The following is a 16,390-nucleotide window of genomic DNA, read 5'->3' on the forward strand; positions in this document are numbered from 1 at the left end:
AGCCGCCAGCGCCGCCGCGCACCCCACAGGGTCCGCTGCAGCGCCCTCCTCAAGAGCGCCGCGGCCCGCGCCCCCAAGCACTTTTGACCAGTGCTCGCCAATCTCCTCCAACGTGAAGCCGCCGCCCGCGGCAGCGCGCCCGTTTGCCTTGAGGGCGCCCCAAAAGCGCCCAGGACTGCCGCGCAGGTCCTGAAGCAGGTGGTCGTTGCGGCGCGCCCGCAGGCGCCGCATCTCGCGCCGTTTCTGAGCGTTGAACGCGTTGCGCCAGCGCCGCACCTCACTGGGGTCCAGGCGCCGATGCAGCGCGTCTTGCAGGTTGAAGAGCGCGCGCTGGCAACGGCGGAACCAGGGCGCGTCGTGGCGCGCGGCGCCCAGCGGCAGAGCGGCGGTTGGCGCCGGTGGGCGGCCGAACGCGGCAATCGCCGCCGCTTGCAGCGCCGACGCGACTGCTGACGCCGCCTCCGAGCCCGGCGCCTCCGCCCAGCATGGCGTCCTGCGAGAGGTCCTGGCCGCCCCGCTGCCACCAGGGCCACCTATCCATCCAGCTTCTGCGGCCGCCACTTTGTGGGCTGAAAAGGGCAGGCAGCTGCTCGCTTGCAAAGAGGTGAGTCGTCGGGGTCCAATATGGCACTTGCAGGTTGGCGGTTTCGAGATGCACCTTGGCATCACTCAGCTCAACGGGGGACTGGGACTATGATCTTGCTGCAGAAATACCATCGGTGAGCGCAGTGCTCGAGCGCGGCGCGCCAGAAACAACGCTGTGACATGTTGCGGGGCGCCAGGCTTGCTCACCTACAGGGTCACCTACTTGACTGCTGTCATGAGCCTGTGTCAATGCACAACAGCCCCTACCTCATTCTAAGGATGCACGGTGTCCCATTGGAACTTGAAGCTCCTTCCTCGCACTGTAGATGCCATTGTCTTCAAGGCTGCCCTCCACGTACAGTAACTCTATTAGATCATCTTGGCACACGGTACTGTAGACAGCAGTAATATTTAATTGGATTACTGGTTAAGTCTAGCTATACCGGTATAGCCAAAGACGTGTGAGCCGGCCAGACAAGGAGGCAGGCTGTACAAATTGAAATCAAACAGGCGTCCGCTAGAGGCAGCAGGCCGCTCATGCACTGCAAACTAAACTCTAGTGGTAGGAGTTGGCACACACGGACTTCGCTTCTGTGTCAGCAAAGGGCTGCGCCGTCACGAGCGTGCTCTTCACGACAGCGACGGCATGGGTGCCGATGCACAGCGGCGGCTGCGACCGCGACGAGCGCAATCGTCCTGTCAGGATTCACGCCCGACGAGTTGGCCTGCCTGGATGCCGACCGCGAGGCCATATGGCCTGGCGTCGACGTCCGATTGCTGTTGGTCAACACGGACTTGCTGCAGTCAGAGGTCGGCACCTTGGCAGCAGCCAGCGCCAACGTTCAGCAGCAGCAGCAGCAGCAGCAGCAGCAGCAGCTGCAGCAGCAGCGTGAAGAAGAGGACGCCATGTACAGCAATGGCCGCCTCGTGTTCTTCCTTGGCGGGCCCGCTCAGCAGCATGCCGCTGACATCAACGTGAGCCGGGGGGCGAACAGGGGCGACTTGGAGGGGGGTGAGAGCGGGGATTGTCGCGAGTTGGTGTAGCCGGCGCCGCCGCTGTGCAGCTGCGGCCTGCCGCCTGCTTGTCCAAGTAAGCATTTGGCATGGTTCGGTCTGCGGGGCACCGGCTGCCCCAGCCACGTAAGCATGCCGCCTGCTGGGCAGCCAGCGTGCTTGTGCACAGGCCCCACACCCAACCACGATCACGGTGTGCTCGACCCCCTTCAGAGTATCTTGGTGGAAGACCTAGGGGTGGCCCCGGCCATAGTGGCGGCCGCGCAGCCTAGGTAGGCGCCCCGTGCTGCCCGCCAGCCGCCTCCATGTGCAGCATCCCCAGCCGGCCTCCCGCGCCGCCCCCAGGCGTGTAGCTTCTAAGCAGCCGCACGTCAATGGCTTGGGGGCAAGCAGGGGCCATCGTGAAGACAGCTACCCAGGTCTAGCAGCTGCGTGTCCGAAAGGAATGCACTCACCTCCATGCGCCTGCAGTGAATCCTGCGCAGTGAATTATGCGCAGTTTATTCAGCGCACTTTGTTTCTGAACCCAGTGCTTGTGTCAGTGTTCGCACCCCTCACCCCTCCCAGGCACGCCGCCATGACCCTCGCCGACGCGCTTGCCGCCGTTCGCGCCGCGCACGCTGCGCACCACTCGTTGGTGCGCCCTGTGGCGACGGCTTTGCCGAGCGGGGGCGAGGTGCCGGCCTTGGAGGCGGCGCCCGTCTTGGCCATGAGCGTCGCCCTTGACCGCGGGGAGGTGCCCACCAGCAGAGGTGCGTGGGTGGGGGCGCAGCTGAGAGCCCCCTGTGGGCTGATTGGGCCGCGGGCCGCTTCACGGACACCTCAGGCTGGCGCATCACTCAAAAAAGGAAGGGTCGGGCAGGTAAAAGGTAGAAGTGCAGACGTGCCAGGGTATGGTCGGGCCAGAACCAACCATGTTGCAGCACCTGTGGTTCAATCGGCTTCCCTCAGCAGAAATCCCCACTCGTATGTGCATGGGCGTCCGAGTCCACGCAAGCACATTCGCATTTGGCCCCCCTCTCACTCACGTGTGCGCGCACTAGTGCACATGCATGCCCATCTTGCAAGCCGATCCGTCTCCACGCCGCCCGCTGCCCCACAACCAGGCGGCCTTCGCCAGGACGAGAGCAGCGCAGTAGTGATTGACGGCCTCCTCACAGACGAAGAGCGCCGGGAACTTCTCGCCTGGCTGACGTCCCCCGACCACGACCACACGGGGCCGCCGCCCGAAGACAAGTGGGAGCGCGCCTGCGTCGACCGCGACGGCGACGCGGCGACGTTTGGGCTGCGGCCAGAGGTCATTCAGCGGCTGCGGGAGGCGCCGCCGCCGCCCGCGATCGCTCTGCAGGCGCGGCTGGCGGCGATGTATCCCGAGTGGCTGGTGGCGCACATGCCCTGCGAGGTGAGGGGCGGGAGGGGGGCGAACCAGTGACGATGCGGGGCCAGGTCAGGGCGAGGCGGGGCTGGATAGTGCAGGTCTCTGGAGGCAGTGGTGTGGGGGAGCCGCGGCTGCATGAAGGCGGCGCTGTGCATTGTGCTGCTCGCTTGCCCGAGGTACATGCCTGCCTTCAAGTGGTGCAGCCAGCAAGCAGGGACGCCGTGAATACCTGCAACTGCTCCTGATCTGACCCCCAGACGCTTGAATTCGGGTTTGATTCAGAAAACCAAGGTCAGAGGTTCCAGCCACCAACTGTCCTCTGGCGATCGCTCACGCATGAAGCCATCCAAGGCTGCCACCCCTCTGCCCCTCAACCCATCACCTGCCCCAATACATGCCCGCGAGTGTTTCCCCCCAACTACACACACACACACACACACACACACACACACACACAGACACACACACACACACACGCACACACTCGCACGCGCGCACGCACGTGCGCACACACGCACGCACAGGCCCTGCTGGACGATGACGAGGAGGTGGCACTCAGCAGCCACGTCGCCAACGCAGTCGTGTGAGTCATACGCGGGTGCATCACGCCGCCCTATCTGCACAGTGCGGGCCCTTACATGGACAAGCCGCCCCCACTTCTGCCCAGCAGCCTCGCTGCCGCCTGACCCTGCGCCTTGCCCAGGCCATGTGCTTGCAACCGGGGCGCAGTCCCGTGACACCCTTGTGGGCTGAGGCTCGTTTAACACTGCCTCCGCCATCAACGCCTCGCCGCGCCGCTGCACTCCGCCCGGCCCCGCAGCTATGGCGACCCCTGCCAGTGGCACCTGGACGCAGACCCCGCCTGCCTGCCGCCGGCCGCGCCCTTTGTGGAGCACGCCGGCTACTATTACAACAGGCGCGCCCTCTGCTTTGATATGTGTCGGCGCTCGCTGCAGCGCTGGACAGGGAGGGCTTCCAGCTGCAGCACTGCTGGCGCCCTGCCATGCGGGCTGGCCTCCGCATGGCATACGTTTTTTCGCAGCCTCGCCCCCTCGCGGCGGCCTGGGATCGCCGTCATGTGCGCCTCGACACAGTGCTGTCAACCGCTGCAAGCTGCCGGAGTCGCAAGGCCCTGGCCGCCTTCCGATCCCCAAACCCTGCAGCCCTCACCCCAACCACCCCAGCCTCTCGCTGCCCGCCGTCAACGCGCCACCCCCCACCCATCTCACTTGCCACCCACTCTCCCCTCCTCTTCACAAACACCACCATCTTAACGCCGCTTCCGCCGCCTTGTCGTCCCAAGGGAGCCCGGCAAGCCCATGTTTGTGACCATGATGGCTTACCTAAACGACGAGTGGCGCGAGGAGTGGCACGCGGAGACGCTGTTTGCAGACCCTGAAACTGGCACCGGCGTGTTCGTGCAGCCGCGGCCAGGGCGGTGCGCCGGGCTTGGGAGGGCGGTTGGCCGGGGTTGAGGGGCTTGCGGGCCGTGCGGGGCGGGAGGGCAGGGGCAGCGGCTCGCGCCCAGCAGCTGGGGCGGCGCGAATAGGGCAGCAGGGTCGGATCCGTGCGGCTAGACGGCTGCAGCGCTCAGCGCCGGGGTTTGCCAACGAGACGCGCCGCCAGCCATTCGTTTTGGAGGCGTTTGCAAATTCTATATGCGCGGACTTTGGGGTTGTCGCGGTGCGTTTCTGGTTCCTGGGTCAGCACCAATGGCTGCTATGCTGCTGCGGGGGGCCCGCCGCTCCAGCGTCGCTGCGAGGCCAGCAGCGACCCATCCGCCCTGCTCCCTCGCATTTCGCGCTGTTTCATATCCTGCTCCGCAGCTCATGGCCAGGCTGACTCGCCAGCCGCCTTCCGTGCACACAGCCACACCCCGTGTTGAGCGCCGCCGCATGTTGTTCCACGCACGATCACATGGGCGGCCCGGCCCCTCCCCACTGCACCCCACCACCCCAGGGTGATCCTCATGGACCAAGACATGCCCCACCGCATATCGTCGCCCTCAAAAGCGGCGCCCGGCCCGCGCTACTCGCTGGTGTGGAAGCTGCTCTGGTGGCCAACGGGCGGCCCGGGATCAGGAACACCAGCGTTGGCAAATCCATCAGGGGCCACCGCCGAGCAGACTGGCAAGGCTAGTGGCGGCGGTGGAGCAGCGGTGGCGAGTTTGGGGGGTCAGGATTGGGGGTCGGCGTCGGGTCTGGCTCGGCCAGAGTGGGGGCCGCCGCAGAGGATAGGGTCAGCTGCGGCGGGTGCGGGCGGGCGGCGGCTGCCATTCCCCTTGTGAGCTGCTGCAGGGAGGTGTCTGCACGCCTGCACTGTGACAGGGCGACTGTTGTAATGTATAGCCATGTGGCATCACCTTCGTTCGATTATATGGCTCAAACACAAAGCAGTCACGGCTGGCAACATGCAAAAATCTGGGCAGCGACAGCTTGTGATGTTCACGCGCTCATCGTTGCACCTCCATCCATCGCTATCGGCGACGAGGAGGTGCCGGCGCTGGTTGCCGCGCTGCCCGTCGTGACTACAAGCAATGCGGAGAGATTCCGGCACCCTCGGTTAGCACACACTGGCTGTGTTCACAAACCGTCTGCTGTCGCCGCCCCTTGCTCGCCATCTGCATAGGACGCCGCCATCTAGGAAAACCGCATTATTATCTTGTTTGAATTATCTAGGCCTGCGGCCCCCATGCTGGTGGCTGATGTGCTGACTCATTAGCACCGACGGGGGCACTTGTTTATGGCGGCGTCTGGACAGTCGGCGGCCAGGAGCCCAAAAATCAAGAGTATTTAAGGCCCTGCACATTCTTAATCCCTTACAATCTTTCTCCCCACACCCGCTGGGCGAATTCGGTGAGTTGGCTCTTGGCTGCGTGCCTCGAAATATCTTGCCGGGAGGCAGCGGGGACCCTGCGCTTGGCCTCCGTGTGTTTCAAGGAATCTGCATTCATGTTTCCATCTGTCATCCTTGCGACATGCTCTCAGAGGCAGGCGGTGCAGCCAGGATGCATGTGCACCAGCCCGAGGCGGCCTGTGATTGTGACCCGAGGCACGCCGGCCCCCCCGCCGCCCCCCCTCATGGGGTCGTCGATGCGCACACGCCTGCTGCTCTCACCAAGGCAATGAAAAGGATCCAGGGCTTATTGTGCCCCTGAACATCCACAAGCGCCCAACCAGGACACCCATGCCCCCCTCCACCCATGGCGGCGGCTCGTCCTTCCCCCCGCCCGCGCAGGCTCCGCCCCTTGCTCCCACCAACATGGCGCTCAACATGCTGCTGGCGCTGCTGGCAATGGCCCTTGCGGCCAGCAGTGAGTTCCACCATTGGGGCCACCAGTCTTGTCGCACATTGCTGGCACGGTTGCCTCGGGGCGGCAACGTTTCGGCGAGCTGTGCCTCGGCCGCGCGCTGATGTACTGTGAACGGATGCCAGCGCCTAGCCTGACCTGCATTTTAGAGCCTCCCTACTCCCATCATACCCTAACACTAGCCGTCCTTCCCTTGTTGCAACCTCCGCACCTTGACTTGCAGCTGTTTCTGCTCAGGGTAGGCAGCTGATTTGACCTCCTCATGCAGCAGGCTGCAGCCTGCCATCAACTGTCTGCCGCGAGCTGATCTGGATGGGCGGCAACACCTCGGATGAACAATTGCCCGCTTGCCTCTCCGCGCCCATCAACCCCTGACACCTGGTTTTCCTCTCCTTTTCATCGTGCCTGCTCCACACCTTACAGATGTCTCAGCTCAGGGTGGGCAGCTTGGCTCAATCACCATCCTCATTGTGTGGCTCGCAATCCAGCGTCGGGCCTGCGATGCCGTTTGGGCAGGGGTGCCATTGCCTCGGCTGACGCTTTCCAGCTGGCTGCACCGTTCCCAGCAATCAACTCAAAGTAGCCACCCTCTCCATCCTTGCTACCCGCGCACCACGCCTTGCTCGCAGCTGTCTCCGGTAGGCAAACAGCTCTACACAGCTGGGACTCAGGCCACCAGCACGCCCCCAGCCGACACATGTACCCACAGCCGCCTCTCGAACCTTCCGTCAACTTGCTTGCTTGTTTCCCCCATCCGCCCCACCCCCCAGCAGGGTCCCTCGGTCTCTGGGTGTCCCCCTGCACAACACACGCAATGCCGCCTACGCTCAGCCCGCATAAATCCTCCCCCACTCCGCCCCCTCGCCCCCCGTCGGCCCCGGCGCAGCCGCCGGCTGGTGGAAGCCCCCAAAGCGCATCCAGTGGCAGTGGCAGCTGTCGCCCTTCAACTACCCGGCCGACCTGGTCAAGGGCCCCGACCGTCTCGACATGTACGATGTCGACGTCTTCGACAACACCGCCACCACGAGTGAGCCCTCGGCCTTGCGTACTGCACACGCACCTGGTTGCTATCCAACAAACACTTGCTTTTACCAAGATCTGCAGTCTAGCCTGGCAGCATCAGCGGAAAGCTTGCATGACGACGCCGCGCGTGCAAGGGGGCGTGTGCACACATGCACTGCGTTGCCAGATCATGGCAGTATGCAAGGCCCCAAAAGCGCCAAGTAAGTGTCACCAGCGGTCCCGCTCAGCACACAGCCACCAGCTCAACAGCCGTGCGACACACACCCTTGTCTTATGCTGCCGTAACTTGCAAATGGCAGTCCGCAACATCAAGTCCAGGGGTGTGCGTGTGATGTGCTACTTTGAGGCGGTGAGTGTTGTGCGGCAGCATTCTGCCTTGGTACGCAGCACGCACGGTCGCACGTGTGCGCTGGCCAGTCAGACAGTGCCAAAATGCCGGCAACTGAGAGCCGTAGCACTCAGGATGGCGCGCTTGCCGCCGGCCTTCCCGGCATCACCTGATACCCAACATTACACCTTGGCTCACGCAAGCTGCAACGTTCGATGCCCTGCCGTGGTTGCAGGGTACGTGGCCAAGTGGCAAGGTGAACAACCCCTTCCTGTCCCAGTACCCTGCAAGGTGCAAGGGCAAGCCGGTGAGCGCACATTTTCTCGTACAATCTATAGGGTGCCCTTGATTCATGTGCAAACGCCGCAAACTGAAGTGTGTGTATAGGCGGCGAGTCTTGCATCCGTACGCCAGTACTTGCATGCATGATTGCGGCTCAAACGCAGTGGGTGCACGTTGACCGTGCCAAGCATTTGCCAGGCGCACGGTGTACACGATTACCACACCCGCCTGCCAAACGAGTTTTCGCGCATGTCTATTCAGACATGCACGACCACAATGGTCATCGTGGCTGATACTGTGACCTGCCGTGTGCTTTGCGGTTCTGCCCCCATCTTCCCCGGCCCGCAGTACGAGCCCCCGTACACCGATGAGCTGTGGCTAGACATCACCTGCCCCGAGGTGCTCAACATCACCCGCAAGATCCTGGACCTCGCCGTCACCAAGGGCTGCGACGGGGTGCGCTCCCGGCGCGTGGTCAGCCGGAAGCACGCACGGCCATGGGATGGGCTGGCGGCCAGTCGGGCGGGCGGGCCATCGGGGGTGTGCGGATGCGCGCCAAGCGTCCCCAAGGGCGCTGGCGCCGCAATCCGGTGCGGCACCACCGACCTGCGGCGCAGGCGGCCGACCTGATGCTTGCGCGGTCATTGTATGGCCGCCCCTTAGCCCCTAGCAGTGTCTCAACCTCACACCCCCCCCCCCCACCACCACCACGTCAGGTGGAGCCTGACAATGTGCAGGGCTTCGAGACGGACTCTGGCTACAACACCGGCTTCTACAAGTGCCCCATCAAGAATGGCGTGCAGACCGGCTACACCACCGGTGAGCTTGGCCCGCAGCCTGCGGCGGGTGCACCCAGTTGCGAGCGCATGCACCAACCGGTCAGGCGAGCAGCTGGACCCGTGGCACAGCCCGCACCTTGCGCGGCCAATCCAGCACGCCCCTTACCACAACCCAGCATACAGCACTCGTTGACGACGGACCAGGCGCCTGACACGGGGAGCAAGCTATCTGCTTGCTGCTGAGCCGACCGCCAATTGCCCCCACCTGCGTGCTGCAGGCTGCGACCTGGATTACAAGGAGTGGCGTGGCTTTAACTTGTTCCTTGCCAATGAGGCACACGCGCGCAACCTCTCGGTGGGCACCCTGCCTGGCACCACCACCCCCTGCGTCCAGTATGGCAACAAGGGGGCGCACGTCGCTCAGGCGCACTCACATGGACGACACACACGCAAAACACGATTTAACCAGTTGCGGATGTCTTGTGTAGGTCTGCGTCCTTGAGACTTGCAGGGGGCGGGCGTGTGCACGCACGTGCATGGAGGACAAATGTGTGCATCCTGGAGAACGCACACACCCTGCGCTTGCGCATGCGCGTTGATGGCCAACCCTCTCTTCCACCCCCCCCCCACACTCTCCCCAGATTGCTCTCAAGAACAACTTCTACATGGCGCCAGAGATGGCTGCCGTGCACGACATGGTGCTGTCTGAGCAGTGCTACCAGTATGGCGAGTGAGTGCCTGCGGGCTTGCCATCAAGTCTGCTTGCAATTGGGCTGTGCATGCATGCCCATCAGGCCCGCAAGCGCCATTCTGCATGCGGCCTGCTGAATTCGCACGCTTGGGGCCAGCACGTGAGGCCGGCCAGCAAGCACGCGCCTCGTGCTGGCGGCCACCTGAACTGATTTCGCATCGGCCTCCCGCCAGCCACGATGCGTGGCACTGCACTATGCCTAACACTTGCACAATGCAATCGCAATGCCTGGGCACCTGGACCTTGATTCATACCTCGACACTCACCCATCCACGTGCCCTACCCGAACTCTCCTAGGTGCGCCAATTACACGTCCTTCATCAACGCCGGCAAGCCGGTGCTGCTGACAGAGTACCGCCGTTCCAATGGCTGGCCCCTGAAGACGTGTCGTGAGTGATGGCTGTACGTATATGCGATTACGGCCTTGCTGTATGAGATGGCAGCTGAAGGCGACCGGTGGTTCACACAACATTGTCCGGCAGGGGGGACGGCGTGCCAGGCAACAAATTCTCACGCGCGTGGCCTTGTCTGTGCCTGGCAGCTTTACTTGCAGTGGGGTTCTGAAAACAAGTTGAAGCCGGCAAACTTGGCGCTTGTTTACGCATGTGCACACTCGCAATCAGACGCCGCTTTGGCCTCACGCGTGCAAGCAGGCCAGCAGCCTGTCTGACGACGGCCGCGCGCTAGGATCACCCTTCAGCCTTGGGGAGCAAGCTTCTTGTCATTGCCGCCGCGGCCTCCTGGATCGTGGTCGCCACCTGTTGGCTCACTGCCCTGCGGGTCAGCGCCTCCCAGTACACCCTGCCCGCCGTTGTTCCCCACATGACTGCGGCCTGTCGCACCCTCACACTCTTCCCACTTCCCACATTACCAAATCCAGAGTTTGCCTGGCCCAAGGGCTACTCTCCCATGACCAAATCGACATCCCTGACGGCCGCTGACCGCCAGGCCTGCTGCGGAACGGCCCTGGCCAGCAACGCCACATGCGCCCCCCTGTGCCTGGGTGAGCTTCTGTTATTTCCCTTGGGTCTTGTCGTTCATGTTTGCACCGGTCTGTGCTGCGTAGAATGTTGCCTCTTCTAGCAAACCTGCCGAGAGTGCAAATACATCATAGGCAGGCGTGCTCTGCAGCGGCACCTTGAAACTGCTCAATGTGTCTGTGCCCTAGCACTAGTTGCATTTCCAGCCGTCTGCTTGCCCCAGCTTTTCCCTTGCGTGTCACGGTTGCGCGCTGCATGCGACTGTTTCTTGTCAGAAACAGCCCCGCTGTCACCTGCCTCAACCCAATCACACGCCCCTCGCCTCGCTCCTGCCTATCTGCGCGCTGCAGCTGCGTTCCAGAACCCAAGCACCTGCGTGCCCTCTACTGGCAGGAAGCTGCTGCTGGCAGACTGAGTGCCAAGCTCCACACAACAACGAGCGCTGGACCGGTGCGGTGCAGTGTGGGCGGAGCACCAATCAACCCAGTGTACATCGCCCACCAGTTGCAGGAAGATGCAGTGGCTAAACACAACACACAGGCCTGCTGTCAGTCAGAATTCAACAAGGTACTGCAACCCCATCATCCTATAACAACCGCTGAAGATGCTATTGCTTGCACGCTTGATGATGAGGCATATGCATTTGTTGCATGTCATCACCTAGCTGCTTGCCATCTTTCATGCAGTAAATTGCCGATGATATTGCCGGTGGATTCGTGTTACATCAACTTCGTTTGTATCAAAGAGTGGCATGTCTCTGCATGGTTGACCAACTGATGCATCTGTGACACATCAGTCAGAAATGCTGATTTTGCGGCAAGTGTGTGTGGGCAGGCGCTGTCGGATGAACCCCACAGGAGCAGGAAACCGCTGCTGCTGTCCATCATATCATGTTTGGTTGACAGAATTGCACCAGGGGGGACTCTCAACCGCCACCAATCTTTCGAAGCAAAGAGGTCATCAGTTGGGCGATTGGCAGATGGCAGTGAAATAAAGCAGCAGAGGGGTTGTCATTGCTGCTGGCAGCACGCGTGTCCCCGCTCGCTACGTGACACGACCAGTACAGTACCGCAGATGGTATCAACACAAAATTGTCTTACGTTTGTATCAAGACATGCGGTTCAAAATTGCTCCCGTGACACGGTGGACCCAGGGACTCGTCACATCCTCGTTCCCTTGGCACTGCGCGGCAACGGCGGCAGCCCCAGGGCCGAATACAAGTTTGATCGTTGAACAGGAAAGGTGTGCTGGGCCTGGCAAGCGTATCCTGCACTGACAGCGACATGGCCGTCACTAGCTTCCCCTCCGTGCCTGACAGTGCCGGGCGATGCTATCATCCAGGGCAGGGTCGGAAATCTCACACTCTATTCAACGGCGTCCAAAACAGATATTCAAGGCAGTGCGATGGCAATAACCTGCTCTGATTTCTTCAAGTGCCTTGCAGCCTTTCTGCTGCCGGTGCGGATGTTGATGTGCTCTGCAGCGACGCGTGACGGCCCCAGCAGCCGCTCAAAGGCAACTCGGCGCGGGTCTAAAGCGCCGCCCCCAAACCACGCGATTATGGACGAGGTGCTGGCTTTCATGGGAATGGAAGGCCATGCATATGTTCTCCTCTGACAACGGAAAGCCACTCTGCGCCATCACCTCCATACGCATGCCTTTGCGGCTGCTTTCCGACACTACTCCGCCAGCCGCTCGGTGTCTTCCTGGGGAAGGAAGCCTGCGACAAGGTCAGGCGGCTCTGAACGTTCTTAGCATCTAGGGAAACATTTGGGCGCTGCCAGTCGCTATTTGACTGGATGCATTGTCCAAGTCGCTCGCCCCAATTGAAGTGCTTGCGCACAGCCACAACAAATGCTGGCGGCACAAGGGCGCGGCTTGCAAGCCGCCCCCTCCGTCGCAAACTACGTAGAAGGCGGAGGGCGGGTACTGTTGTTCTGCTGATGGCTCTTTCATGTTTAAGTTGCATGACAAAAGAATCAAAGGGGGATGTTGGCTGCTGCTACCCTGAACACACTCACATGCATAGAAAATGATCTATGACAGCCATGCCATTCAAGGACACCATCGGGCAACACTGGTTGTGCCGCGGCCATGTGTGCAGGACGTTCTCATCAACATCCTGCTGACCATCCTGGGCTACATACCTGGAATCATCCACGCCGTCTACATCATCATGAGGTACTAAAAAGCGTCATCCCCACAACGGAGTTGTGTGACAACTCTGGTGGCTGACAATCCATCAGGTGCGGCGGCGGCGTGCCTGCCAGCTGGCAGCCTGTGCTGCTTGCGTGTACACGCAAGCACATGTGCCAGGCACCATGGCACAGTCACATTTCACATCAGAGTTTTGATCTATGGTCATTTGCCTGTGTACCTGTAAACCACTGTGCTTGTGTGCGTCCCAGTGCCCCGGTCGGTGCACGCCACATCAGTGGCGGCAGACGTCAATCAAAGGGGTTGAATCAATTGCCCAGCAAACCCATCGGTCGGCACGTTGCTTGGCCGCACGGCGGCCATTCGGGGTCTCATTCAGCCATGCGTCCAAGGGTCCAGTGTACATGCCATGTCGCAGTCCCTGCTGCGGAAGCATCGTCTGGGTGATTTTATCCGCACCTAGGCCTTGTGGGCGCCGCCTGCAAATGTGTACTTCAGGGACGGGTATCGTGTGGGTTGGTCCACCAGGGTTCACTGGTCTTTATCAACGATGGCCATTATACTTACGGTTGCTCAACTCCTCAACGCACAACCAGTTGCGCCGTGCACGGTCGCCACCCTCTGTCATCGCAGCGAAGCGCTGCCAGCAGTGCAGCGGCGGCAGCGAGACGCACGAATCGCAGCCCCAACGGGGTGCGCGCAGCTGCCATGCCCTGCGGGATGCACCGAACGCAGACATCCTGGGACGCAAGCCCAACTCAATCAAAATAATCAACTGCTGAAGCGTCTTGTCTTCATTTTGTCCGACTGTGAACCTGAAAAACTTCCGACACGGTTGTCACACAACACGAGCAACCCCTACTTGTTTTTCTGCTTTTCGAGAGCTTATTTAATCAACATTCGATAATCGCGCCTACGTTGATTACCCCTCGAAGACTGCATCAGACGCACCACCGCTTGACTACAGCAGTGCTCCGCCTACGCACGGCGCGCCCCATTTTCGCACCGGTGTGCTTTAGGGATTGCAAGCAATTGGTGGTGGCACAAAATCTTGGCCAACTTTGGAGTGCGGGGCGCTCTGCCGACCTCAACGCGCATGGTTGTTGCCGCTCAGCCAACATCATCGCGGGCTTAGTCGGACCCCCTTTGCCCAAACCCGCCCAAACGCAGCTGCAACTCTTTTGAGCCAGGCCAGTTGCAATGGCAATCACCTGCGGCGACTTCTTCAAGTGCCTGGCGGCGTTCATTCTGCCGGTGCGGCTGGGAGCCTGCGGCCGTTTCGCATGCATCCGCCCAGCCCCTTCTCCTGCGGGCCGGTGGTGTGGCACAGCTGGCGTGCCCGCAGCTGCTGCCTCGTGTACATGTTTGCATGAGTTGCTGAGCAGGTTGTTGCTCTACCCTTGAATCACCAGCCAGGTTTGGTTCATTACACTACCCTGCCACAACCGCTTTCCGCCCCCCATGCCCCCCTCACATGGTTATCACCGCCACGCAACAAACCACGCAGCCACTGGGGGTGTTCTTGGAGCAGGGGACGTGCGGGAAGGTGCGCCCTGCTACCAGTGTCAGGGTCTGGGCTCTGGAAGCACGCGTGCTGCGCACAACATGAGACTTTTCGAGTGCATGCTCTGGCAGGGCGCATTGCACTGGTGACCCTGGCGGCAGAAGTGGCGTTTGCTGCCTGCTTTCAATGCCGCCACTGCCACTACCACTGCCGCTGCTGCTGCATGCTGCTGCGGGTGCTGCTGCATCTGATCATTCTTTCTTCCGCCCATCGCCCGCTGCTCCGCAGGACTTTCTCATCAACGTCCTCCTGACCCTCCTAGGGTTCATCCCAGGGGTCATCCACGCGATCTACATTATCGCCAAGTACTGATGATGATATTAACGGCAGCTGTTTATTGATAGGCCGTAGATGCGGCTTTACGCACGGCTTGCCGCATGCAACCATGCAACGCGGGCCCCTGCATTGACCTTGCATCACTGTCGGCGGCGATCTGATTTGAGACATGGTATGTTTTTATTGGGACATGTCAACTTAAGTGGCTGTTACGGCGTTGACTTGCGTTGAATTGGCGCAATGTGTCAGTTGTCAATAGGGCTTGTGCAGTCATGTGCAGTTTGAGGGCAAGTGTGCCGTAGCTGAAAGCCTCAGCTGCTGGGTACAAGATAATGGGGTTGCACATACCGGTCTGTAGATGATGTTGTTGGTCCTGCAAAGCTGACTAGCGTGGCCTTGTCTGAGCTGTACACATCATCTGAAGGTTTGTACCATGGCCATCGCAACATGTGCCTTGACTTCCGGGTCAAGCACATGCTGCAAGTGTGTGCAACACGGTCGGCAGTAAACCCTTTGAGAAAAAAACCATCCTAATGTATTTATCAAGGCGTGGCTATTGGGTGAGCGTTCAGGAATGCTTTGTGAGGATGAGTCTGGTCGAAGGCACCAGGCAGCGAAGGGGCGTAGCACGCAGCGGTGAAGGCTGAACCCCACATTGTGATTGAAAACTCTTTTACATACATCAGCGCATTCAACCTCCTCCGCCGTGGCCGTCGGCCGCACACACCTCGACCGCACAGCAGCAGCAGCAGCACAATGCTGGCCCGCACGCGGTCTGTGTTCGGGACGGGCATTGCCCCGCGTGTCGTGCCTGCCGTGGTGGTGGCTCCTGCCAGGCGCAGCCTGCAGGTCGTGGCAGCGGAGGCTCAGAACAAGAAGCGCACGCCCCAGCCGGTGAGCGGCCGTGCTTGAATAAGACAAATAGGCGCTCAAGCCTCCTGTGCGGCCCTGACAGCCATTGGCCCTCCGCGCTGCACATGTGCGGCGAGCAGGTGAAGCGCGCTCAGCTCGCTGAGGAGCGGCGCATGAACAACAAGGGGCGCAAGTCGGCCATCGCCACTCGCATCAAGAAGGTGCGGCCCGGCTGCCGCAGCTCAAGTAGCGGTCGTGGCGGTCGCGTTGACAAGCTGCAAGGAGTCGCGACGGCCCTGCTTGAGTTTGGCAATGCCAGGAGGATGGCGCTGCGGCATCGCTGGGCTCTTTTGGAATCTTTTAATAAAGCAGCGTTGGCCGGGACAGTGCACCTCGCTTTTGGCAGCCGGGGCGCTGAATGCGCCGCGTCGCTGCGGCAGCAAACCCATGGCAACAACACACTCAGCAGCCAGCATGCCAGGCGTCGCCGCAGCACACCAGCAGCCGGCGCGTCGCGTCAGTCTCATCCCCCTCGCCGTGTAGGAGCCGTGTGCCGGCCGCCGACAATGTGCAGCACTCTTTCGGCAGCCCGCAGCCAGCTGGCATGGCCATGCGCCGCCTTGCTGCCGCCCTGCTGCCACCTGCCGCCCTCCCCAGCACCCTAGCCCCTTCCAACCAGCCCCGGCAGCAGCAACCCGTCCGTCATGCGCCGCCCAACGCCCCAGGTCCTCAAGCTGTCAGAGGCGCTGGTGAAGGCCCCGGAGGGTGCTGCCGAGCAGGTGCGCCCCAGGTCATGCCGCGCGGCACAATTGCCGGGCGCAAGGACGCTTGGTGCGCCCGCCCGCCTGGTCTCGCCTGGCGGACAGCGAGAGTCGCGTGGCACGCCGCGCCATTGTTGGTTTCACCGACGCCAAGCGTGCGTTGTGCGACGGGAGCCTCCCCTTGAGCGGCACTCGGCTGCTTGTGTGGCTGGGCACGTCGCCGCCACTTTGTGGCATGAGCCAATTCCGTCGGCAGACGGTCAACAATATCTGTTGCTTCTACCACACCCGTTCCCCTAAACCCACCCTGCCCCCCCCCCCCAGGTCCCGGCCCTGGAGCAGCTGGTGGC

The 16,390-nt window shown here is 61.6% G+C and overlaps 3 protein-coding genes across 3 annotated transcripts in view; all 3 read left to right on the forward strand.

Moving 5' to 3' along the window:
- Nucleotides 1-2,308: 2,308 nt before the first annotated feature.
- On the forward strand, nt 2,309-4,819 carry MNEG_6206 (hypothetical protein; the record flags this gene model as incomplete). The annotated part of the gene is made up of 6 exons (XM_014045317.1): nt 2,309-2,351; nt 2,706-3,001; nt 3,502-3,560; nt 3,798-3,914; nt 4,281-4,415; nt 4,804-4,819. The coding sequence occupies 6 exons, from the start codon at nt 2,309-2,311 to the stop codon at nt 4,817-4,819; spliced, it is 666 nt and encodes a 221-aa protein (XP_013900771.1).
- A 1,419-nt stretch (nt 4,820-6,238) lies between these two features.
- On the forward strand, nt 6,239-9,847 carry MNEG_6207 (hypothetical protein; the record flags this gene model as incomplete). The annotated part of the gene is made up of 9 exons (XM_014045318.1): nt 6,239-6,290; nt 7,174-7,314; nt 7,610-7,659; nt 7,874-7,945; nt 8,269-8,376; nt 8,637-8,739; nt 8,978-9,054; nt 9,341-9,429; nt 9,748-9,847. 9 exons carry the CDS (start codon nt 6,239-6,241, stop codon nt 9,845-9,847), a joined length of 792 nt encoding a protein of 263 aa, XP_013900772.1.
- Nucleotides 9,848-15,183: 5,336 nt separating this feature from the next.
- The window catches only part of MNEG_6208 (plastid ribosomal protein S20), a gene marked incomplete at both ends in the record, with an annotated part of 2,014 nt that continues 807 nt past the window's right edge, over nt 15,184-16,390 (forward strand). Inside the window, 3 exons of the mRNA XM_014045319.1 lie at nt 15,184-15,321; nt 15,420-15,500; nt 16,005-16,058. Of these exons, the coding sequence (XP_013900773.1) occupies nt 15,184-15,321; nt 15,420-15,500; nt 16,005-16,058 (273 nt within the window). The remainder of the gene's footprint in view (nt 15,322-15,419; nt 15,501-16,004; nt 16,059-16,390) is intronic.

Source organism: Monoraphidium neglectum (genome assembly GCF_000611645.1).
Source record: "Monoraphidium neglectum strain SAG 48.87 unplaced genomic scaffold scaffold00989, whole genome shotgun sequence".
NCBI classification, from domain to species: domain Eukaryota; kingdom Viridiplantae; phylum Chlorophyta; class Chlorophyceae; order Sphaeropleales; family Selenastraceae; genus Monoraphidium; species Monoraphidium neglectum.